Below are 25,361 nucleotides of genomic sequence, written 5' to 3' on the forward strand. Positions count from 1 at the left end.
TCATTTCAGTAAGAACGTTTCACAGTTCCATTCATGTCAATTTTTCATGCACGAATCATGTTTTCCAGATTTTTGAAGTTAATAAGGTGGGAACAATTAAATTTCAAAAAAGGTTTTAACTGAATTTCTTCACCAACCATATAAGGCACAGTTACTATGTTGATAACCACTCAAATTCCTGTAGTCATTTCTCTAATTAAAAACATGCTTTGCAATACTCCGATGATTGATTGAAAGACACTTTCAGGGCAATGTGAAAGCATGGAGCAACCGCCCTCAGAACGGAAACCATGAATGCAGTGCACCTAACCCGTGAGCAACGGCCTGAACAGCGTCATATACACCTGGAAGCAGCCAAGAGCAGAGTTCACAGTCAGAGCAGAGTCACCATACCCTGGGGTGGTCCGCAAAGCCCCCGAATCAAATGATTCACTTACAGAATCAGAGACACACAAGTGATATAGCAATTCGGACGATGCTGAGTGTTTCCAGGAAAATAAAGCAGGGAGCAGGGAGACAGTGAGCCAGTGGAGGTGGTGAGGTGTCAGTTTCTGATACTGTGCTCAGGAAAGCCTCCTGAGGCTGTGACGTTTCAGCAGCACCTGAAGAGTGACACCAAGAGCCAGAGAAAGACAGAGAACACTACTGCGTGGGACTCAGAAGCGGCCTTCAGCAGAAAAACACGCCCCTGGCAGCCTCTAAAAGGAAGCGGAAAGGCTCTGGGAGACGGGACCGTTGGAAGGGCTCTATTACGTGCAGTGTGCTCAGACACCTCCTAACTGCCCTGGAACAAACTCTCTTCACCAACACGCTAGCAACTATTGGCACGGCGCACCAGCATCACTGCAGCGCTTGTAGTGGTGGTCCTCTGCGGGCTAGAGAGGACCCCAGGGATGATGCAGTGGGACTGGGCTCCCTGATCACAGTGGGGATAATGGCATCCTGGAGTGGTAACAGCTTAATCTTGGAGACAAGCGAGGCACAAGAACCATAGCAGGCCACAGGGATGCAATGATACCAGGTTTTTTGTTTGTTTTCACTTTCAGGGATACATAATAATGGTTAATGAATGACAAGATGAACAGAAAATAAGTGGGCAGCCTATGAAGTGCTGCTCTACACGAAAAAGTGGAAAAAGTGAAAGTGAAAGTCACTCGGTTGTGTCCAACCCTTTGTGACTCCAAGGACTATATAGTCCATGGAATTCTCCAGGCCAGAATACTGGAGTGGGTAGCCTTTCCCTTCTCCAGGAGATCTTCCCAATCCAGGGATCGAATCCAGGTCTCCCACGTTGCAGACGCTGCTCTACATACATAGATGGAAAACCTAAGTAGTGTCATTATGAGAGAAGTCATGGCCTTTTACTCAATTCCTAAACTGAAGCCAGTTCACAAAGCCAGAATCTCCTGATTGAGCGGAAGGTCAGATCCCACTGAGAAAGAATCCCGAAATGCCCACCGCAGGTATAGATGGTAAATCTCCTAAACCTTCCCTAGAGGACCCGAAGCCATTTACAATAGTGACTCTCCTTGGAAAGGGAAACACACAGAACTCCCCGGTCTTGTTAGATACTGGCTCTTAACTGACACTAATCTCTGGAGATCCAACAATGCCATTATGCTCTACTAAGTAGGGATTTATGGAAATCAGGTGACACATGAAGTCTCCACCTAGGCAACAGCTCACAATGGGTCCCGTAAAATCGCAGCCCTACCTCCAGTATTTCCATGGTCTCAGAATGTATAACGGGAATAGATACACTTAGTAACTGGCAGAATCCCCACTTTAGTTTCACAACCCATGGAGTTCAGGCTATTACGGTTAGACGGACCACGTAGAAACCTCAAGAATTAATTACACCTTCTCACTCCAAAAAATATTTTTTGGGAAACAGCAGACATTAGCGCTACCATCAAAGACATAAAAGTTATAGGGGCAGTGAAAAGCCAGATGGTTTGTGGAGAATGACCAGAGATTATTGCAAATATAATCAAGTGGTGATGCCAATCATAGCTGTAATTCCAGCTGTGGTATCTTCCCTAGAGCAAATCAACACAGCCCCTGGAATCTTATGTCCAGTTATTGGCCTAGAAATGTTTCTTTAAAAACCTCTATTAATAATGAGAATCAGTCTTCATGTGGCAGAGACAGAGTATACCTTTACTGTCTTGCTTCAACCTCTTTCATCAGAGACCAGACAGACCTGGATTTCCTTGATAGCCGATAGAACATCAAACTGGTCCTTTATGTTGATGATACAAACTGGACTTAATAAGCAGGAAGAGATAAGCCCTCTTAGCGCTTCACGCACGCAGAGGTGGGAGATAAATCCTCAGAATGCTCTAGGGTTGCAACATCTGTGGAGTTTCTAGACTATTCAGTGGTCTGTTGCATGTTAACATATCCTCTCTAAAGTGAGACACAAGTCATTGGGACTTCCCTGGTGGCCCAGTGGTTAAGACTCCGTGCTCCCAATGCAGCGGGCCCAGGTTCCATCTCTGCTCAGGGAACTAGATTCCACTAAGAGCCCACATGCTGCAACCTCAGCTGCAGCCGAAAAGAAAAAAAAAAAAAAAGCAGTGAGAGACAAGTCGCTGCCCCTTGAATTATCCAACACAAAGAAATAAATCACAGTGAAACAAGTGTCTTGGAATTTCAGAGGCAATGTATACCACATTTGGGTGTGCTGCTCTGACCATTTACTGCCATTTTTTTTTAGTGAGGATCAAAGCAAGAAAAGGTTCTGCCACAGGTGGAGGCCACTGCATACGCTTCTCAGACAGCTGGACCATATAACCTTGAACCAATGCAAGTGCCTGATGCAGAGAAAGATGGTAAGCAGAGCATCTCGTGAGCCCCAATAGGAAAGTCACAAAGCTGACCTCTAGGACTCAGGAGTAAAGCCATGTCTTCTTTTGCCTACACCTCAATACACCAAACAATTATGTGCCCATCATGTAATGGGCGTTATGGTCTAGAGGACAAAGAATTGGGATCGCACAGCAGCATCCTATTGTAACATCAAATGGAACGGGTGAGTCCAGACCGAGCCAGAAAGCCCATGGAAACTATACAGACAGATGGCTCAGACTCCACGGAGTCTGCTCCCATTATTTACTACTCCTCCCTCTCAACTTCCACCCCTAGCTCCACGTAGAACTGCCAGTTAAGAGAAAAGTATAGGGCTGGTTTATAGATGAATCTCAGGAATGCCAGGAGTAGCCAGCAGCAGTTAACTGCTAAATCAGAGCCTCATTCACAAGTGCCCTGAAAGAGTAGGAAAATCCTCCAGAAGACAGAATTGCAAACAGATGCACACTTCACATGGAAGGCAAGAAGCAATTCATGGTCGATGGGGGCTATCAGGGACCTGGAAAAAAAAGACTGGAAGATTGGAGACCAACACGTGGGTGAATCTTCAGGGTGTATATGCACACTGTGTGAAGACATTCACGTCCCATAGAAGTGCCTGCCAGAGGACATTCACTGCAGAAGAGGCTCTCAAAAATCAGACGGGCAAGACACGCTGTTTAATGGACGCCAACCATCCTCTTTCCTTAGTCACTCTAGTGGCTGTGCAGTGGACTCTGGCCGTGTGGTAGGGGTGGAGAGCATGCATGGATTCAACAACATGAGCTTTCTGTCACCAAGGTGACCTGGCCACCATAGCTGCTGAATGCCCAACCTGTTAAGAGTAGAAGTTAATTCTATATTCCTAGCATGGCACCGTTTTCCAGGAAAAGCAGCCAATTACCTGGTGTCAGGCTGATTACACTGGACCTACCCATTATAAAGGGGGCAGTGCTTTGTCTTTATGAGGAGACAGATGTATTCTAGGTAGCCATTTGCCTCCCCTGCCTGCAGTCCTTCTGCCAGCGCCATTACTGAAGGTACAGAATACTTTATCCACTTTCATATCATCTCACAAACAACCCTACACAAATTATTCCAGCATATAAACAAAGAGCAAATACTTTCCAAATCTTGTTATGAGTCTGGCAACATCTCAGTATCAAAATCTAACAAAGAAAATATGAGAAAAGACAGTCCTGGTTAATTTCACTCATGGATACAGATGCAAAACTCCTAAATAAAACATTAGCAAACCAAACCCAGCAAGATATATAAAAGATAATATATCATCACCAAACTGAGTGTATTACAGAAATTCAAGGTTGTTTCAACATTTGGAAATCAGCTAATTTACCAAATTAACAGTTTAAGGGAGAAAAACCTATAACCATCAATATAGATACTAAAAATGGATAAAACTCAACACATATTCATGATAAAACTGTTGACAAATTAGGAATAGAGATCTGCAAAAAACATACAGTAAACTCATCTTAATGGCAAAATGTTGAAAGCATTTTCTTTAAGATACAGATTGAATCTAGGAAGACCACAATCACAGTTTCTATTCAGTACTCCCTGAATGGTTCTGCCTAGCAAGGTGAGGTAAGAAAATGAAATACAAGGTAGTTTACAAGTGTGAAATAAATCTGCCATCATTCACAAGTGATATGATTTTCAACACAAGGAACTGAGAAGAATTTACAGGAAAATTGGTAAGAATTAGTTGAGCAAGGTTACTGGCTATAAAATCAATATACAAAAATTAGTTCTACTCATTTTCATCAACAAACTGTTAGAACATGCAATTTATAAAATTATATCTTTTACAGCAGCAACAAAAAATACATAAAGTACACAGGATAAATCTAACAAAAGATGCATAAGACTTGTATGGGGAAAAACTATAAAATATAACACAGTAAAGTGAAAGTTGCTCAGTCGTATCTGACATTTTGTGACCCCATGGACTATACAGTCCATGGAATTCTCCAGGCCAGAATACTGGATTGTGTAGCCTTTCCTGGGATCTTTCCAACCCAGGGATCAAACCCAGTTCTCCTGCATTGCAGGAGGATTCTTTACCAGCTAAGTCACAAGGGAAGCCCAGGAATACTGGAGTGGGTAGCCTATCCCTTCTCCAGGGGATCTTCCTGATCCAAGAATCGAACCAGAGTCTCCCTTATTACAGGCAGATTCTTTACCAACTGAGCTATCAGGGAGGCCAACTCTGTGAAGAAGACTTAAATGAACAGAATAATTTGATATTGTAAAGTGGTCACTTCTCCAAATTGACTTAAAGATTGGCGAGCCAATAAAAAACTCTAAGAGGTTTTTTTCAAGGAACATGACAAGCTTTTATGTGGGAAAGCAAGCAAAGGGTCAAAAAAATTTTTTTTAATTTAAAAAAAGGAAAAGAAACAATGACTCTTCCTGATAAAGGAAAACTTTACAAAGGTTGAGTAGTTACAAGTATTTGTTGGTTCTGGGAGAGCCAAATGCCTCATGGAACAGAACAGAACTTGTGGAACAGAAAGCTGAGAAACAAAAATCCATGCATATGTGTAAACTTGCTTTAGGCCATAGATGGTACTTCAGTTCATCAGGGAAAGGACAGACTTTTAAATAACTAATGCTGGGATAGCTGGTTACCCATTTAGAAGTAAAAATGGACTCCTGCTTCAACCACATACAAAATCCAATTCCAGCGGCATTAAGAGCTTAATTGTGGAAAGCAAACTTATACAAATCTTAACCTTTATGGTCTTGAGACAAGAAAGAATTTTTTTAGATCGTAAGATACAAAAAAGTACAAATCATAAAGAATGAAATTCTACCTCATTAAAATTAAGAACTTCTGCTACCAGATAATTACCAGGGCTCATTAATGAATTTGATAAAATTGTAGGATACAAAATTAATATACAGAAACCTGTTGCATTTCTATATACTAACAACATACGTTAACTGTACACTTTCTGAAATATCAGAAAGAGAAATTAAGCAAACAATTCCATTTACCATTGCATCAAAAAGAATAAAACACCTAGGAATAAGTCTACCTAAGGAGGCAAAAGACCTGTACTCCAAAAACTATAAGACACTGATGAAAGAAACTGAAGATGACACAAACAAATGGAAAGATAAACTGTATTCTTGGGTTGGAAGAATCAATAGCTAAAATGACCGTACTACCCAAGGAAATCTACAGATTCAATGCAATCCTTATCAAATTGCTGATGGCACTTTTCATAGAACTAGAACAAAACTTTTCTGTTTGAAAACACAAAAGACTCTGAGTAACCAAACTTAGGAAAGATGAAGGGAGCTGCAGGAATCCTACTGCCTCACTGCAGAGGATATCACAAAGCTACAGCCATCAAAACAGTGTAGTACTGACACAAAAACAGGCATATAGATCAATGGAAAGGATAGAAAGCCCAGAAATAAGCCCAGGCACTTATGGTCCATTAACTTATGACAAAAGAAGCAAGACTATATAGTGTTGGAAAGACAGTCTGTTCAACAAAAATGGTGCTGGGAAAACTGGACATCTACATGTAAAAAAACAATGTATCTAGATCATATTTTAACACCACACACAAAAATAAACTCAAAATGGATTAAAGATGGGACACAAGAAAATTCCTAGAGGAAAACACAGGCAGAACACTCTCTGACATAAATCACAGCAGTATCTTTTTTGCTCTGACTCCCAGAATAATGGAAATAAAACAAAAAATGGGACCTACTTAAACTCAAAAGTTTTTGCACAGTAAAGGAAACAGTAAACAAAATGAAAATACAATCCATAGATTGGAAGAAAATATTTGCAATGATGTGATTGACAGGATTAATCTCTGAAATTTACAGCTCATGAGACATAACATCATCAAAACAAAGAACTCAATCAAAAAATGAGCAGAATACCTACATAGACCTTTCTTCAAAGAAGACATACAGATGGCCTGAGAGGCACAAGACAAGATGTTCAATATTCCCAATTATTAGAGAAATGCAAATCAAAACTATGAGTATCACCTCACACCAGTCAAAATGACTATCATCAAAAAATCCACAAATAAAAATAAATAAATAAAAGAATAAACAAAAGATCCACAAACAACGTATGTTGGAGAGGATGTGGAGCGAAGGGAACCCTCCTACACTGTTGGTGGGAATGTAAAACTGGTACAGACACTACGGAGAACAGTGCAGAGGCTCCTCAAAAAACTAAAAACAGAGCTACCATATGGCCCTGCAAGCCCACTCCCGGGGATATACCTGGAGAAAAACATGGTCTGAAAGGATACATGCACCCCAATGTTCACTGCGACACTGTTTACAACAGCCAAAACAGGGAAGGGAGATTTTAGTTCTGTCTACATGGTTTGAATTTTAAAAATCAGAAAATATTTACTTATTATTTATGTAATGTAAAAATAAATAAAACTTATTAAATAAATAATTATGGTACAAAACTATAAATTCTATTTTGGCGGTATGGGCAAAGTCCTGTGGGAACACACTGAAAGGAGAAACTAGTGTGCAGAAAGATTTTATAGCAATAGTGACATTAGAGCTGGGCCTTGCTGGTTTTTTTTTAATTTATTTTTTTTTTAATTGCAAGGTAAATGTTTTACAGAAATGTGTTGGTTTCTGCCAAACGAGCTGGGCCTTGCTGTTTGAATAGGATTTTGTTAAGCATTCATTATTTGGTGGAGAACTGTGTCAGACTGTATATTCCAAAGATGACTGTGCTAATACACTTCCCACTCCATATGCTTTTTTTTCAATATGATATGGACACTTGTCCATTGAGAGGTAGGCATCTTTGTACCCTCCCCTAGAACTTTGGCAAGACTTTTCGATTGCCTTGATAAACTGAATGGGTGGGGTGGGGGGTAGTATCCTAGCGTGGCTTTTGAAATTATTCAGCTCTGCTTGGTCAGTCCCTTCACCGGATGTTGAACCTTGGAACCCAGCCACCATGCTACAGGGATGCCCAAACTAGCCCACGGGGAGAGACCACATAAGGTGACTCATGTGGAGAGAACCTGAGGCTCCCAGCTGACACAGCAAGCATCAGTTACCAGACAAGTAAGCGGATGAGCCATCGGATGATTCCTGTCCCCAGCCTTTGTGTATGTCATGCAGCAGAGACAAGTCGCCCCCGCTCTGCCCTGTCCTAATTCCCGACCCAGAGAATCTGTGAGCAGAATAAATGACCATTTTATGCCACAAAAGTTTTAGAGCAATGTGTTACACAGCTGAAGGAACTGGAACAAAGACATTCTAAGGAGAAAGTAATAGAATGTCACAAACTATTGTGAATACTGGCAGTATTGGTGATGAGGCCATAAAGGTTGGCTGGAACCAGACTATGAAAAGTCTTACAAGACACTAAAAAAAAAAAAAAAAAAAAAAATTAGACTTACTGGCAGTAGAGAACTGTTAAAATGTTTTAAGCTGAAAAAAAATGAAATGCTAAGATCTGCCTTTGCAAGCTATCTCTGAGATCAGTGTGAAGGGAAGACTGGAGAGAAGACTCAAAACAGGAATTCAATAAAGATTTTAAAAATGGTTCACATAAAAAAAAATCTTTAAAAAAAATCGGAAAAGCTCCTCCAATTAAGATGAGTCCTAAACAAGTAAATGGGTAGGATCATCTCTCAAGCGATATGCTTTGTGACTTTTTCCCTCTTAAGGGTTGCTTCTGATGCTCATTTATACTCAATTTCTTGTATTAAAATGCTGGCAGAGAGAAGTATGTCACACAAAAACCTACACAGGAGTATTTACAGCAGCTTTAGCTAAAATTGCCAAAACTTGGACATAACCAAGATGTTCTTCAGTAGGTGAATGGATAAATTCCTTTGTATATCTTACTCAGCACTAATTTTAAAAAATGCACTATTAAGCCATGAAAAGACATGGAGGAACCTTAAATGCACATTACTAACTGAAAGAAGCCATCTGAAAAGGTTACATACTACATGATTCTAACTTTATGAATTTCTGGAAAAAGGCAAAACTCTGAAGATATTTAAAATGTCAGTGTTTTTCAGCGGTTACAGAAGAGGGCGGAAAGAACAGACAGAGCACAGAGGATTTTTAGGGCAGAGATGCACTCTGTAGGATACTATAATGGTGGATACATGTTGTATACGTTTGTCAAAACCCATAGAATGTCCACCACCACCGAGAGTGAACACCAACAAAGTATGGTCTTTGGATGATTAAAAAAAAAAGTTAACGGAGGTTCACTGTTTGCAACAAATGTACCGCTCTGGTGTGGGATGTTGATAGTGCAGAATGTTGCATTTGTTTGGGGAAGAGGGGTGTATGGGGAAATCTTGGTACCTTCCCTCAATTTTGCTGTGAACCTAAAACTGTTCTTAAAAAAGTCTATTAAAAATATTAGGGGATGGGAATGTTAGGGGATATTAAAACACAAAAACATTTTCCTTAACGTTTTCTTTCAAATTTCTGGATCTGGACCAATTTACATAAAGTGTATTCTAAGAATAAAAGCAAGCTGTCTAAAAAATTGTTACCACTTATAACCAATTATTTATGTGAATAACGCCAACCTTATACTACAAATATCACCATAACCCACAATTTCTTGTTTCTGGGTTGATTAAAATATCCTCATCAGTCTCAGAACTGGCTTTATAAGAAAACTATATACAAGTGAACTTTTACAGTAAAACTATACTAACAAACTTCAGTTTTAATATTTTGGATATTGGGACTCTATATAATGGGAATCTAAGGTGCATGGTCCAAAGATGAGGGAGAAGATGAAACTCAGACTATAAGGAGCCAACTCTATTAAAAGGATGCCTGGATGAAAATAAAAGCAAAGATATATGAGCGGATAAAAACTACTCAGAACGTTTTGTTCATCTTCACAGATCTTTCATCCTTTTTTTCTGAGAAAATCAAGGGAAGAATGTATTGGAAACTGAGTTCATGGAGAACAGACAGGCTGGAGTGGCTCGACAGTGGGTCAATCAGATCTTGAGTAGCAGTAGAGCCTGGCTGGAATTCGATAGTGTGATTTCTTGGCGGTCAGTAGTATACTGTGCCATTCTCTAGTGTTAGTTACTCAAGAGATCATTACGCAATCTGTGGGACACCATGCTTCATACTTTCTCACATTTTCATCTAACGCTTGCTTCTGAAAAATATAAGCTCTTCACCAAAGACAAGATTAATACAAACAAGAAAAGGAGCTAAAATGAACTTTATGCTTTAAAGAAAAAAATTTATGAATATAAAAGATTTAACATTTGTAGTTAATAATTTTTGAAATGAAACAATGAAAATGAATAAAGCAAAACAGACAAAAACATTGAAACAAATAGTAAAACAAGGTTCTTGGACCCTGTGTGGACTGAATTTATCCATGTTAATCTTTTCCCACATGACCAAAATTAAAGCCACTGTTGCTCTATTTCACAAAATAAAATCTGACGAAAAACAATACCTGTCCAGTGTTTCTTATTCACGTTTCTGAGTACAATTTTTATTCTTTAATTTACCTGTATCCAAGAGATTATAGACATCTGTTTGCCCTTCTGACAACCATGCTGTTGATGAGATAATGGAAGTAGGAATTATCGGCAAAACTGGCTTTGGATCATCCTCACAAAATAACATCAGGTCCTTATGGAAAGCAAAAGAGAACATGAAAGTAGAAAAAAATTAATCCCACTGCTTCAATTTGCTACAGCAAATGGACAATTTATGGAGACACAATGTGTCTATATGTGCTAACGTTATCATACATTTGGATTGAAAATTAGCACAGAAGTTATCTACACTTGGGTGTCCACTGAGTGTTGAGTGGTTTTCTATCCTTAAGGATCCCCTCTCCCTGCAGCAATATGGTTGGACCAAGAGAATATTATGCTTAGTGAAATGTCAGACAGAGAAAGACAAATATTGTTCGACATCACTTACATGTGGAATATAAAAATAATGCAAATAAACATATATGCAAAACAGACTCACATATATAAAAAACAACTAATGGTTACCAAGAGAAGAGGCAAGGCAGAGGGGCATATTACGAGCATGGGATTAAGAGATACCAACCACCATGTATAAAACAGACAAGCAACAAGGATATATTGTAATAGCACAGGGATTTACAGCCATTATCTTGTAATAACTTTTAATGGAGTGTATCTGTAAAAATACTGAATTACTATGCTGTACATCCAAAGTTAACAAAATATTTTAAATCAACTATACTCCAATTAATATAAATAAATAAGTAAAAAACAATCTGTACCTTCTAAGTATATTAAAAAAAAAAATCACTCTTTGCTACCTAGTGCAGATAAGCAATGATTTTTTTGAGGGGATTAACTTTCCCTACCATTTCTTGAGCATCCTTAGAACTTACTATCTCAGAGGCCGATTCTGTTTTATTGGTAGTAACAAAGTTACCTGTGTGAGTCTTTTATCCATATTTAAAATTTTAAACTTTTTATCATGGAGTAAAGAAAGCAGACAATAATCCAGTCAAGTAGGTTTAACAAGAATCAACTCAATCAGCCTTGTTTCATTTGTATCTTTACTGCTTCCCATCTATTTTATTTTGAAGCAAATCTTAGATATATCACTTCTTTCAATATGTATCTCAAATGATAAGAACTCTAACAATAAATAATTGTGTTTACACTTATAAAAGATAATACTGTGAAAGTACTGCACTCAATATGCCAGCAACTTTGGAAAATTCAGCCATGGCCACAGGACCAGAAAAGGTTAGTTTTCATTCCAATCTCTAAGAAAGGCAATGGCAAAGAATGCTCGAGCTACTGTACAATTGCACTCATCTCACATGCTAGTACAGTAATGCTCAAAATTCTCCAAGCCAGGCTTCAACAGTATGTGGACCGTGAATTTTCAGGTCTTCAAGCTGGATTTAGAAAAGGCAGAGGAACCAGAGATCAAATTGCCAACATCCGCTGGATCATGGAAAAAGCAAAAGAGTTCCAGAAAAACATCTATTTCTGCTTTATTGACTATGCCAAAGCCTTTGACTGTATGGATCACAACAAACTGTGGAAAATTCTAAAAGAGATGGGGATACCAGACCACCTGACCTGCCCCCTGAGAAATCTGTATGCAGGTCAGGAAGCAGCAGTTAGAACTGGACATGGAACAACAGACTGGTTCCAAATAGGAAAAGGAGTACGTCAAGGCTGTATATTGTCACCCTGCTTATTTAACTTATATGCAGTACATCATGAGGAACGCTGGGCTGGATGAAGCACAAGCTGGAATCAAGACTGCAGGGAGAAATATTAATAACCTCAGATATGCAGATGACACCATCCTTATGGCAGAAAGTGAAGAACTAAAGAGCCTCTTGATGAAAGTGAAAGAGAAGAGCGAAAAAGTTGGTTTAAAGCTCAACATTCAGAAAACGAAGATCATGGCATCCGGTCCCATCACTTCAAGGTAAATAGATAGGGAAACAGTAGAAACAGTGACAGACTTTATTTTTCTGGGCTTCAAAATCACTGCAGATGGTGACTGCAGCCATGAAATTAAAAGACACTTGCACCTTGGAAGAAAAGCTATGACCAACCTAGACAGCACATTAAAAAGCAGAGACATTACTTTGCCAACAAAGGTCCATCTAATCAAAGCTATGGTTTTCCAGTAGTCATGTATGGATGTGAGAATTGGACTATAAAGAAAGCTGAGCACAGAGGAATTGATGCTTTTGAACTGTGGTGTTGGAGAAGACTCTTGAGAGTCCCTTGGACTGCAAGGAGATCCAACCAGTCCATCTTAAAGGAAATCAGTCCTGAATATTCATTAGAAGGACTGATGCTGAAGCTGAAATTCCAATACTTTGACCATCACCTTATGTGAAGAACTGACTTATTTGAAAAGAGCTGGGAAAGATGGAAGGCGGGAGGAGAAGGGCATGACAAAGGATGAGATGGTTGGATGGCATCACTGACTCAATGGACATGAATTTGAGTAAACTCTGGGAGTTGGTGATGGACAAGGAGGCCTGATGTGTTGCAGTCCATGGGGTTGCAAAGAGTTGAACACGACTGAGCAACTGAACTGAACTGATGAACGTCACAATAACTCAATGTCATCAATAATGATAAACTGTTCAGACTTTCAATTTAACATAACTGTCATAAATAGGTTTTTCTACAGCTTGTCTGGAGAAGAATCCAAACAAAGTCTTCACAGTGGGATTGGATGATTTGTCTTTTTTCCTCCATGAACAGGGGAAAATGTTTTTTTCAGTAATTACTGATGCATAATTAACAAACAGTAAAATGCAAAACCTTAAGTGTAAAGCTCAATAACTTTTAATATTATGTGTATACTTATGTAATCACATTTCCTTCACTCCCGAAAGTTCCCTCAAGCTCCTTTCCAATTGATACCATCCTCTCACCACCAGTAAAGAGTATTATACCTTCTATTGCCATCAATGTTTGCCTGTTTCTGGACTTCGTATAAATGTAGCCATACATTATGTATTCTTTTGTATCTGATCCCCACTGCTTAACATAGTATTTGTGAGATTCATCCATGTTTTGGGTGTGTTGGTATTTTTTTTCTGTAAGAAGTATTCCACTGCATGAAAATATCACAATTTGTTTATCTGCTGTCCTGCACATGGACATTTTGGTTGTTTCCACATTTCAGCTATTACGAATAAAGCTCTATGGACATTCTTGCACAAATCTTTTTGTGGACAACTGTATTCATTACTCCTGGATATACACACAGGAGGAGAATGGCTTGGTCATAGAATAGATTTATTTTTAACATCTTTAGAAACTGTCAAACCATTTTCCAGGTGATCTGCCACTTTTTATAATTCATCAATATTCTGAAATAGTTGTATATTCACATTCAGTTGTAAGAAATAACACAGAGAGATCCTGTGTGTCGTTTACACAGTTTCCCTTATAAGTAACATTGTGCAAAATTACAGAACAAAATCATATTCAGGATACTGACATTATTATGGTCAAAATACACATTTCCATCACCATAAGTCTCCTTCCTGATGCTTTTTTTTATTACCATGCCCTGCTCCCAACAACTACTAGTGTGTTCTTCATTTCTGTAATTTTGACATTTGAAGAGTGTTATATAAATGGAATCATACAGGATGTAACCTTTGGAGATTGGTTTTTTTCACCTGGCATAATTCCCAGAGAGTCATCCAAGTTGTTGCATGCATCAATAACTTGTTCCTTTTTATTGCCAAGCAGTAAAGGCAAAGTGGTTGTCTGAGGAGGCTTTACAAATAGCTGAGGAAGAGAAGCGAAAAGCAAGAGAGAAAGGGAAAGATATACCCAACTGAATGCAGAGTTCCAGAGAATAGCAAGGAGAGATTGGAAGGCCTTCTTCAATGAACAATGCAAAGAAATAGAAGAAAACAACAGAATGGGAAAGACTAGAGATCTCTTTAAGAAATTTGGAAATGTCAAGGGAACATGTCATGCAAGAACGGGCACAATAAAGGACAGAGATGGCAAGGATCTAACAGAAGCAAGAGATTAAGAAGATGCCACAAGAATACACAGAACTATACAAAAAAGGTCTTAACGACCCGGATAACCACAATGGTGTGGTCACTCACCTAGAGCCAGACATACGGGAGTGTGAAGTCAAGTGGGCCTTAGGAAGGATCAAAGCTAGTGGAGTGACGGAATTCCAGCTGAGCTATTTCAAATCCTAAAAGATAGTGCTGTTAAAGTGTTCCAATCAATATGTCAGCAAATTCGGAGAACTCAGCAGTGGCCACAGGACTGGAAAAGTCAGTTTTCACTTCAATCCCAAAGAAAGGCAATGCTAAAGAATGTTCAAACTACCATACAATTGTGTTCATTTTGCATGCTAGCACGGCTATGCTCGAAATCCTTTGAGCTAGGCTTCAGCAGAACTTCCAAATGTACAATGTGGGTTTCTAAGAGGAAAGGAACCAGTGATCAAACTGCCAACATTCACTGGATCATAAAGAAAGCAAGGGAATTCCAAAAACATTATCTACTTCTACTTCATTGATTATGCTAAAGCCTATGACTATGTGGATCACCACAAACTGTGGGAATTTTTTGAGACGGGAATACCAGACCACCATACTTGTCTCCTCAGAAGCTTGTATACAGGTCAAGAAGCAACAGTTAGAACTGGACATGGAACAACTGACTAGTTTAAAACTGGGAAAGGAGTAGGTCAAGGCTGTATATCGTCACCCTGCTTATTTATTTTCTAATGTAGAGTTCAGTCGATAAGTCATGTCTAATTCTTTGTGACCCCATGGAGTGCAGCACGCCAGGCTCCCCTGTCCTTCACTCTCTCCCCCAGTTTGCTCAAATTCATGTCCATGGAGTTGGCGATGTCATCTAACCATCTCATCTTCTGCCACTCCCTTCTCTTCTTGTCCATCAGGGTCTTTTGCAATGAGTCAGATGTTCATATCAAGTGGCCAAAGTATTGGAGCTTCAGCTTCAGCATCAGTCCTTCCAATCAATATTTAGGGTTGATTTCCTTTAGGACTGACTGGTTTGCTCTCCCTGCAGTCCCAAGGACTCTCAACAGTCTTCAGGGTATATCACGCAAAATGCCAGGCTGGATGAATCATACGCTGGAATCCAGATTGTGGAGAAATATCAATAATCTCAGATATGCAGATAATATCAATCTAATCACACTAGGACCACAGCCTTGTCTAACTCAATGAAACCAAGCCATGCCTGTGGGGCAACCCAAGACAGGTGGGTCATGGTGGAGAGGCCTGACAGAATGTGTTCCACTGGAGAAGGGAATGGCAAGCCACTTCAGTATTCTTGCCTTGAGAACCCCATGAACAGTATGAAAAGGCAAAATGATAGGATACCAAAAAAGGAACTCTCCAGGTCATTAGGTGCTGGATGGCATCACGGACTCGATGGACGTGAGTCTGAGTGAACTCCGGGAGATGGTGATGGACAGGGAGGCCTGGCGTGCTGCGATTCATGGGGTCGCAAAGAGTTGGACACGACTGAGTGACTGAACTGAACTGAACTGAACTGAATGGCAGAAAGTTAAGAGGAACTAAAGACACTCCTGATGAGGATGAAAGAGGACAGTGAAAAAGCTGGCTTGAAATTCAACATTAAAGAACAAAAATTATGGCATCTGGTCCCATCACCTCATGGCAAATAGAAGGGGAAAAGGTGGAAGCAGTGACAGATTTTATTTTCTTGGGCTTCAAAGTCACTGTAGATGGTGACTGCAGCCATGAAATTAAAAGACACTTGATCCTTGAAAGGAAATTTATGACAAACCCAGACACAGTACTAAACAGCAGAGACATCGCTTAGCCAACATAGTCTGCATAGTCAAAGCTATGGTTTTTCCAGTAGTCAAGTATGGATGTGAGAGTTGGACCATAAAGAAGGCTTAGCGCACAAGAATTGATGTTTTTGAACTATGGTGCTAGAGAAGACTCTTGAGAGTCCCTTGGACAGCAAAGAGATCAAAGCTGTCAATCCTAAAGGAAATCAGTCCTGAATATTCATTGGAAGGACTGATGCTGAAGCTGAAGCTCCAGTACTTTAGCCACCTGATGCGAAGAGCTGATATTGGAAAAGACCCTGATGCTGGGAAGGATTGAAGGCAAAAGAAGGGGGTGAAAGAGGATGAGATGGTAAGGTAGCATCCCCAACTCCATGGACATGAATTTGAGCAAACTCTGAGAGATAGCGGAGGACAAAGGAGCCTGGCATGGTGCAGTTCATAGGATTTCCCAGGCAAGAATACTGCAGTGGGTTGCTATTTCCTTCTCCAGAGGATCTTCCTGAGCCAAAGATCAAACACATCTCTAAATCTGCACTGGCAGGCAGATTCTTTACCACTGCACCACCTGGGAAGTTCAGGATCCATGGACAAAGACCAAATGTGTATTTCTTCCTATGATCTCAATATCACAATCTTATAGAAGTCCAATTTTAATGTAGTCAAATTCTCCTCTATTTAATGGCATCTAGATATGAAGTTATTTCTAGAAATACTTTCTCTAGTCTAAGAGTTTATAAAATGTCACCCTAGCTTTTTATTTCAAGAGACTATTTTTTAGATCAGTTTTAGGTTCATAGCAAAGTTGAGAGAAAGCTACAGAGATTTCCCTGTATATCTCTACAGTCTGTGGGGTCACAGAGTCAGACATGACTTAGCAACTAAACAACCACCACCACCAACAACAACCGTAGTTCCTGGCACAGAGCTCCCAAAACCCTTGGAATTTCCTGGGTAATACGAGTATCTTTTGTTCTAATGAAGTGACTCTTGGCGGGTTCTTCGAGGCTTCAAGATGGGGACTGGCCATGAGAAAGCTCAAGCCATGGTTAGAAACTTGAAACTTTCAGCCCTAACCTTCCAAGAAGGGAGGTGGGTTGGAGATTCAGTTAATGATCAATCATGCTTATATGATGAAGCTTCCACTAAAAAATCCTAGGTACATGGTACAAAGAACTTCTGGGTTGGTGAACACAACTGCATGCTGGGAGATTAAGTAAGTAAGTAAAGTCACTCAGTCGTGTCTGACTCTTTGTGACCCCGTGGACTGCAGCCCACCAGGCTCCTCAGTCCATGGGATTCTCCAGGCAAGAATACTGGAGTGGGTTGCCATTTCCTTCTCCAGGGGATCTTCCCAACCCAGGGATTGAAGCCGGGTCTCCCGCATTGGAGGCAGACGCTTTAAACTCTGAGCCACCAGGAGAGATACAGAAGCTCCTGCACACAGAATGGTTTTGGGTGCATTTTTCAATCTCAGCTTACATATTTCTTCATCTGTCTGCTCATTTGTGTTCTTTATATATTCTTTATTATATAATAAACCAATAAATGTAACTGTTTCCCTGACTATGTAAGCAAATACTGCTAAAAGCTGTTTTAGCAAATGATCGAGCCTCAGGAAGGGGTCACTGGAACATGGATTTATAGCGGTCACCCAGAATTATAGACGGCAACCTGGGACGTGCAACTGGTATCTGAAGCAGAGGCGGGGAGAAGGAAGTGTCGTGGACCGAGCCCTCAGCCTGCGGGATCTGATGCTGTCTCCAGGAGAAAGCATCAGAAATAAATTAAATTGTAGGACATCCAGCTGGTGTCAGAGAACTGCCTGACGTATAGAAACCCATGCCTCTGATGCTAGAAGTGGAATGTGGTGGCAGTATGACAGTAAAGGCGAAACATGGGCGGGGTGGGGGGGCGGTGGATAATGTGTTTTTCTTTTACAAACACACACAAAAAAAGCCATAAATAAAGTTAAAAATTCAAATGAATGACAAAGATTAATCTACAGAACACATTAATATAAGCAGCTCATACAGCTCAACATCAGGAAAACAAACAGCCCAGTGAAAAAAGGGGCAAAGACCTAAACAGACATTTCTCCAAAGAAGACATACAGATAGCCAATAAACACATGAAAAGATGCTCAACATCACTCATTATTAGATAAAAGCAAATCAAAACTACAATGAGGTATCACCTCACACCAGTCAGAGGGGCCATTATCAAAAAATCTACAAACAATAAATGCTGGAGCAGGTGTAGAGAAAAGGGAACCTCTTGCTCTGTTGGTGGGAATGTAAACTGATAAAGCCACTATGGAGAACAGTATGGAGATTCCTTAAAAAACTAGGAATAAAACTACCATATAACCCAGCAGTTCCACTACTGGGCATATACCCTGAGGAAACAATAATTATATCCCAATATTCATCACAGCACTACTTACAATAGCTAGAACATGGTAGCAGCCTAGATTTCCATTGACAGATAAATGGATAAAGAAGTTGTACATATATACAATGGAATATTACTCAGCCATAAGAAAGAACGCATTTGAGTCAGTTCTAATGAGATGGATAAACCTAGAGCCTATTATACAAAGTGAAATAAGACAGAAAGAAAAAAAATATATTGTGTATTAACGCAGGTATATAGAATCCAGAAAAGTGGTACTGATGAATCTGCATGCAGGGCAGCAGTGGAAATGCAGACAGAGTGACAAAGCTGCGAACATGTGAGAAGAAGAGGGTGAGATGAACTGGGAGAGCAGCACTGAAACCTACACATTCAGTTCAGTTCAGTCGCTCAGTCGTGTCTGACTCTTTGTGACCCCATGGACTCCAGCACACCAGGCTTCCCTCTCCATCACCAACTCCCGGAGTTTACTCAAACTCATGTCCATTGAGTCGGTGATGCCATCCAGCCATCTCATCCTCTGTCGGCCCCTTCTCCCGCCTTCAATCTTTCCCAGCATCAGGGTCTTTTCCAATGAGTCAGCTCTTCTCATCAGATGGCCAAAGTACTGGCGTTTCAGCTTCAGCATCAGTCCTTCCAATGAATATACAGGACTGATTTCCTTTAGGATTGACTGGTTGGATCTCCTTGCAGTCCAGGGGACTCTCAAGAGTCTTCTCCAACACCACAGTTCAAAAGCATCAACTCTTCAGTGCTCAGCTTTCTTTATGGTCCATATTTTACCATATGTAAAATAGAGAGCTAGTGGGAATTTGCTGTATGATGCAGGGAGCTCAAATCCGGTACTCTGTGACAACGTAGAGGGGTAGGATGGGGTGGGAAGTGGGAGGGAGGTTCTAGAGGGAGGGGACATATGTATACCTATGGCTGGTTCTTGGTGATGTATGCCAGAAACCAACACAACATTGTAAAGCAATTATCCTCCAATTAAAAATAAATAAATTTTTAAAAATCAAGTGAAAACTAAAAATGATTAGATAATGGGCTAAATATTTAACAGACAAATAGCTCTAGTAACTGATAAAGAAAAAGATAGAAACCAAGTGGAAAAATGGGCAAAAGACATGAATTAATAAATAAATAAAAAGAAACACACAGCCCAATAAACACGTGGTAAGTTGTTCAAACTTACAATTAAGATAAAACAAATTTAAGATTTTTCTACCTCTTAGATTGACAAAGATGTAGAAATTTGATAATACTCAGCATATACAAAGATGAGGGGATACACTTTTGGTGGATATAAAGTGGTGCAATTTTTGGGAGGACAATTTGGCAGTACTTTTCAAAACTAAAAATAAATATAACCTTTCAGCAATTCCACTTTTGGGACAGCATCATAAAAATGCATGTACAAGGTTGTTATTGTAACACTGCTTTTATTAGACAAAAACATTAAAAAATCCCAAAATGATTACCAACAGGGATGGGTTAAATAAATTAAGATTAATTTATACATCAAGAATACAACATAAGATAAATAAGTTCTTACCCTTTTATATTGTTTAAACTTTTCTCAGTAAGTATTTTCTAATTTAAAAAGAATAAAAATATAAAAATGGAAACAAATGACTTTTAAGCACAAAGCAAAGATGCAAAAAAGAGGTAAAAGGAGGATGAATTAACATAATTAGACTAAGTATAATGTTCATTTCTCTAATGGCTTTGATATGTTCAAATTTTTTGCAAATATCATAAATGATATGCTAATAGACCCAAGAATAAAAATTGTTTACTCTTCACTTAATAAATAATAAACAGAGGCAGTAAGAAATAAACATTTTTCTTCTGTCACTAGCGATTTAGTAACTCAGAACTACACTGAAGGCTTTGGTCAGCTTTAATTTTGTGTGAACCAATTTATAGCATCCCTAACTGTTGCTATGGAAACAACTGAGACCCAAAAAAATCATAACCTCATTGTTGGATCTTCTCAAGTAGGAAAAGAGGAAGGTCTTTTGAGCTGATGAAAAGCTACAAATAGCCTTACTAATTAGCAAATTTAATAATAAAAATTCTGGACAGTATGCAAAGACAGAACTCATCCATGTCTAAGTGTCATAAATTTAAAGACTTTCTCTAGTTTTGAATGTATCAGAGGCGAGCACTATTCGGTTTTGAAAGTCCTATTCTGTTCAGAATTTTACTTACTGCTTTTAGATCATTTTTGCATTTGCAGAAAGAGAATAGTTAAAGAAGTTGCTATTAAAAGTTTTAAAAAGATTTTTAAAGTACCCCTCATTCTGCCAAAGCAATCAACAATATCATTTCTTTCTCATTCTGTATTAAGAACATGAGAATTTTAATGTAGATGCAGTACATTTGGCAACAACAATTAGATTTCCTATTCATCTTGGTAGGTTTTGTCTTCTGCTACAAGAGAAGATTACTGAAGAGGACATGTTGGATTGCATCAAGTATTCTTGACAGTAATAACAGCAATGTTTGTCAATGGGATGACGGAAGAGTGTTCTGATATAGTCATGCTTTGAAAAAGGAAAATCTAGCTTTAAACTTTGAGAGATGGGCACCATTTTCTGCTCATGGATATAAGATGTGAAATGATGTAAATCAATTACAGTGGATTCCTCTAAAGAAAAAATAATAATGATGAGAATTTAAAGACTGATATTAAAAAAAAAAAAACCCAGTAGGTGACATTTTATGTCTTTGTGAAACTCCACAGCATATAAGATTATTCACGTCTATTCTCTCCCTTAAAAGCCAGCAGCAACAAATAAACTGATCACAAATTTTAAAATCATTTTGACTTAACCTCATAACTTTGAAAATAACCTACAGATTTTCAATCTGTGGGCTATTTTGCAATTAAGATACAGTGAATCGTATGCACTTTTCTGAGCTACTAGAAAATCAGGTAAATCCAATACCTAGTGGCTAGAGGAAAAGGCTGGGAACAGAAGACTAGGAAATAGTTCCAACCCCCCTCATAAGACCTGTGGCAAAACCCTGAATAAAGCACTCAGAGCAGGAGGCCGAACAAGCCTGTATCACAGGAAAAGAGAGGAAGGGCACTGACATTGAGGGTCTGCTCATTCATTCATTTCACTGTTCATTAACACAAACTGGGCAACTGAAGATTCAGTAATCAATAGACTAGAAACATCTCCAAAGCTCTAGAAATGGAGCTTTCTTTCCAGTAGGAGAAAAACATAAAACAGAAAAACGAATGAATGAGATAATTTCATAGAGTCTTGAGTGGAACAGATTTCCAGTTAAAATGGTTCTACTTGCTCATACTGCAGGGATATGTGTTCTGCAAACACACAGCAATGAAAGAGAAAAGAGAAAAGTGTGAGAATTAAAGGCATTATGTAAAGGACAAGATGAACATCTTCACAGATGAGAGCATGAATACAAACTCATGACAGTGAGGAGCTTGAAGCTGTGGATCTTTGAGTGCAAAAAGAAAAAGAGAGAGAGAGAGAGAAAACCAGAAGGTCAGTTCCAGAGGGGTAAATACAGATTTAAAATGATCACCGAGGATAAGAGTGTTAAACATGAGCTGACTGCTTAAAATGATGCCTGGGCATTGGGCTCCCCTACTTACAAAGGAACCTGAAATAATTAATCTGGTATCAGTCACGGCCTTGGACTCTGGCTTCTTAAAGTATTATACAAGTGGGTTCAAGGGGACACAGACTAAACTTCACCAGCAACTGAGCCACAGTACCCCTTGGTCTGGAGACTGGATCTGGAGTATCTCTGACATGAGCGAAAGAAAGGGGCTGTCCTCTGAAGGGAGTGCCTCCTGCGAATGCAGAAACCCTGAGCAGGTGAGAACACTCCGTGGGACTGAGAAAGCAGGCTTGAGAAGACGCTTCCTCACCCTTCCTCTTCCAATCCCCTGGGGCAGGTGGTTTACCACTGAAGGAGTGCCTCCCTCTAAAGCTGCTTCTTGGGGTGCTAAGGATAAGACCCTCAGAATGAGCAATGATTAACTCTGGTTAATTCTTGGAGGGAGAGGGGAGGGGAAGGACGTGCTCTCCACCCTGCAGTCCACTTCTCCCCCATCTCACTTAAGGTGACAGAGCTGACACAGAGTAAGGTCTGACCTCTAGCAGTCCTAGACAAAGCGGCCATAATCTCGAGGGCTAAACAGTCATTTGAGGACCAAAACTATTTTTTAAAAAAACTGAATTACAGGTTTTTTCAAAGTATGGATATCAGAAAAGATGGACCAAGAACTTAAAGTTAATATACAAACGAAAATAAATAAATAAAGGGATATGCAATATGCAACAGGAATAAGCACAATAAAAAGAATGAAATAGAAACATTAAATATCAAATGTAAAAACAGAACATGGAAACAGAGAACACAGTCAGGATAAACAGTGGAATGGATTCGCCAAGAACAAATATCAAACTGGAAGATCAGACTGAGAAACTCTAGATGAAGAAAAAAGAAAACATTAAATAGAGTCTATAAAGAAAACTGAAGAGATATGAAGGTACAAATAGAATTACTAACATTCAGATAAGAAGAGCTCAAGAAAGAGAGAAAAATAAAAATAAACAGTAAGAAATATCTGAATCAGAGATAACTGTCTCAGAATTAAATAGAGGTGAGAGACCGTCCACTGGAGAGTCTCGCAGGGTGACAAAGAGAGATAAGGAAAATCTACACTTAAACACTTAAGAGTAAAATTTCAGTCTTTTCAACAATGCTGTTGAAACAATTGGATATTGGTAGAGAAAAAAAGTTTTTTTTTTAAAATCTCACCTATACTTCACACCTTACACAAAAACTAAATCAAAATAGATCAGAGATCCAAATGTAAAACATGAAACTATAAAGCTTTTAGATGAAAACATAGGAGAAAACCTACATGATCTTGGGATAGACAAAGAGTTCTAAGATATAACACCAAAAGCATGATCCGTAAAGTAAAAAACTGATAACCTGGACTTCACTAAAATTTAAAACTGTTGCTGGAAAGCTGGGTGAAGTGTACCTGGGCCTCTGTACTATTTCTGCAACATCCTGTAAGTCTATGATTATTTCACAATAAAAAATGCTTACATGAATAGAGAAAGATGGACTGTTTGATAAAGTAAATATTGCTTATCCATGAGTGCGTGCTCTGTCGCTTAGTCAGGGCTGACTCTGCAGCCCCATGGACTGTAGCCTGCCAACCTCCTCTGTCCGTGAGGTTTTCCAGGCAAGAATACTGAAGTGGGTTGCCACTTCCTCCTCCAGAGGATCTTCCCAATCCAGGGATCAAACCTGTGTCTCCTGCATTGGCAGGCGGATTCTTTACCAGAGAGCCACCTGGGAAGCCCTTGCTTACCCACTGCTAAGTCACTTCAGTCGTGTCCGACTCTGTGCGACCCCATAGACAGCAGCCCAACAGGCTCTGCCATCCCTGGGATTCTCCAGGCAAGAACACTGGAGTGGGTTGCCATTTCCTTCTCCAATGCATGAAGGTGAAAAGTGAAAGTGAAGTGGCTCAGTCAGGTCTGACCCTCAGCGACCGCATGGACTGCAGCCTTCCAGGCTTCTCCGTCCATGGGATTTTCCAGGCAAGAGTACTGGAGTGGGGTGCCATCCCTATCTCAACACTATATAGTAAAATTCCAGAGGGCATAAAGTGCTTTCCTTGTGGCTCAGCTGGTAAAGAATCCGCCTGCAAGGCAGGAGACCTGGGTTCGATCCCTGGGTTGGGAAGATCCCCTGGGGAAGGGAAAGGCTACCCACTCCAGTATTCTGGCCTAGAGAATTCCATGCACTATATAGTCCATGGGAGTCACAGAGTCAGACACAACTGAGCAACTTTCACTTTCACAGAGGGCATAAATATTTGAACATTTAGAAGAAAAAATAAGAGACTTTTTCTTATATTAGGATAAAAAATTTTTTCTTAAGATTTTTTAAGGCACAAAGTATAAAGGAAAACTTTGTTAATAAAATTTTGAATGACAGAAGGTATCAAAAGCAAAGTTAAAAGGAGATAGTTTCTCTTCCCTGAAGCTCGAAAAAGAGAGAAAACTAAATTCCCCTTCAGGGTTCGAGAAAGAAATGCAGCCCTGTAGACACCTCGATTCTAGGCCAGTGATCCCTGGGTCAGACTTCTAACCTACAGGACTGTCAGATGCTACATCCGTGTTGATTTAAGGCACTAAGCTTCTGGGAACTTGTTAGAGCAGCAATAGGAAACTACTGTGATGACTCACCTCTGTCAATTTCCAAGCATTAATCTCGACGGGTAGTGTTTCCTGGGACAGGACAGTTCCACTGGGCACCTCAATGTCTTGACACTGCTCTTGTTTCTGTCCTGCCTTGGAAGTGTTTTCTGTCAACAACATAAAGCTTTTACTTTGACAAAAAAGTAGTCATGTTTTCACACTGGCTCACAATTTTTCAGTTAATCACTTCTGATGATCCATTTTGTCTACAAAACATTATGTGCCAGTGGTAACCAGTGAGTATTAATCATTTAATATATCCCTTTATCATAACTGACAAGTTTGGACAGATTTTAAAAATACAACTTCAATTCTAGCCCTTTCTCCCATCAATGATTCTATTTTAAGGGTTTATTATTTGAATCATATTTTTAAAAATAAGGTGTAATATAGAAAATGGAGTTTGAAAGTGTGAAAATTACTCAAATGAAAGTCTAACAAAGCAGGAGTGACATCTATAATTATTTTAATTAA

At 39.4% G+C, this 25,361-nt stretch overlaps 1 protein-coding gene across 1 annotated transcript in view; it reads right to left on the reverse strand.

Moving 5' to 3' along the window:
• ENTHD1 (ENTH domain containing 1) overlaps positions 1 to 25,361 on the reverse strand; it is an 81,740-nt gene that overhangs the window by 26,270 nt on the left and 30,109 nt on the right. The window contains exons 3-4 of the mRNA XM_052641431.1: positions 24,876 to 24,994; positions 10,404 to 10,527 (exon numbers count right to left, since the gene is read on the reverse strand). Coding sequence (XP_052497391.1) covers positions 10,404 to 10,527; positions 24,876 to 24,994 — 243 coding nt within the window. The remainder of the gene's footprint in view (positions 1 to 10,403; positions 10,528 to 24,875; positions 24,995 to 25,361) is intronic.

Source organism: Budorcas taxicolor, chromosome 5 (assembly GCF_023091745.1).
Source record: "Budorcas taxicolor isolate Tak-1 chromosome 5, Takin1.1, whole genome shotgun sequence".
In the NCBI taxonomy this organism is placed as follows: Eukaryota; Metazoa; Chordata; class Mammalia; order Artiodactyla; family Bovidae; genus Budorcas; species Budorcas taxicolor.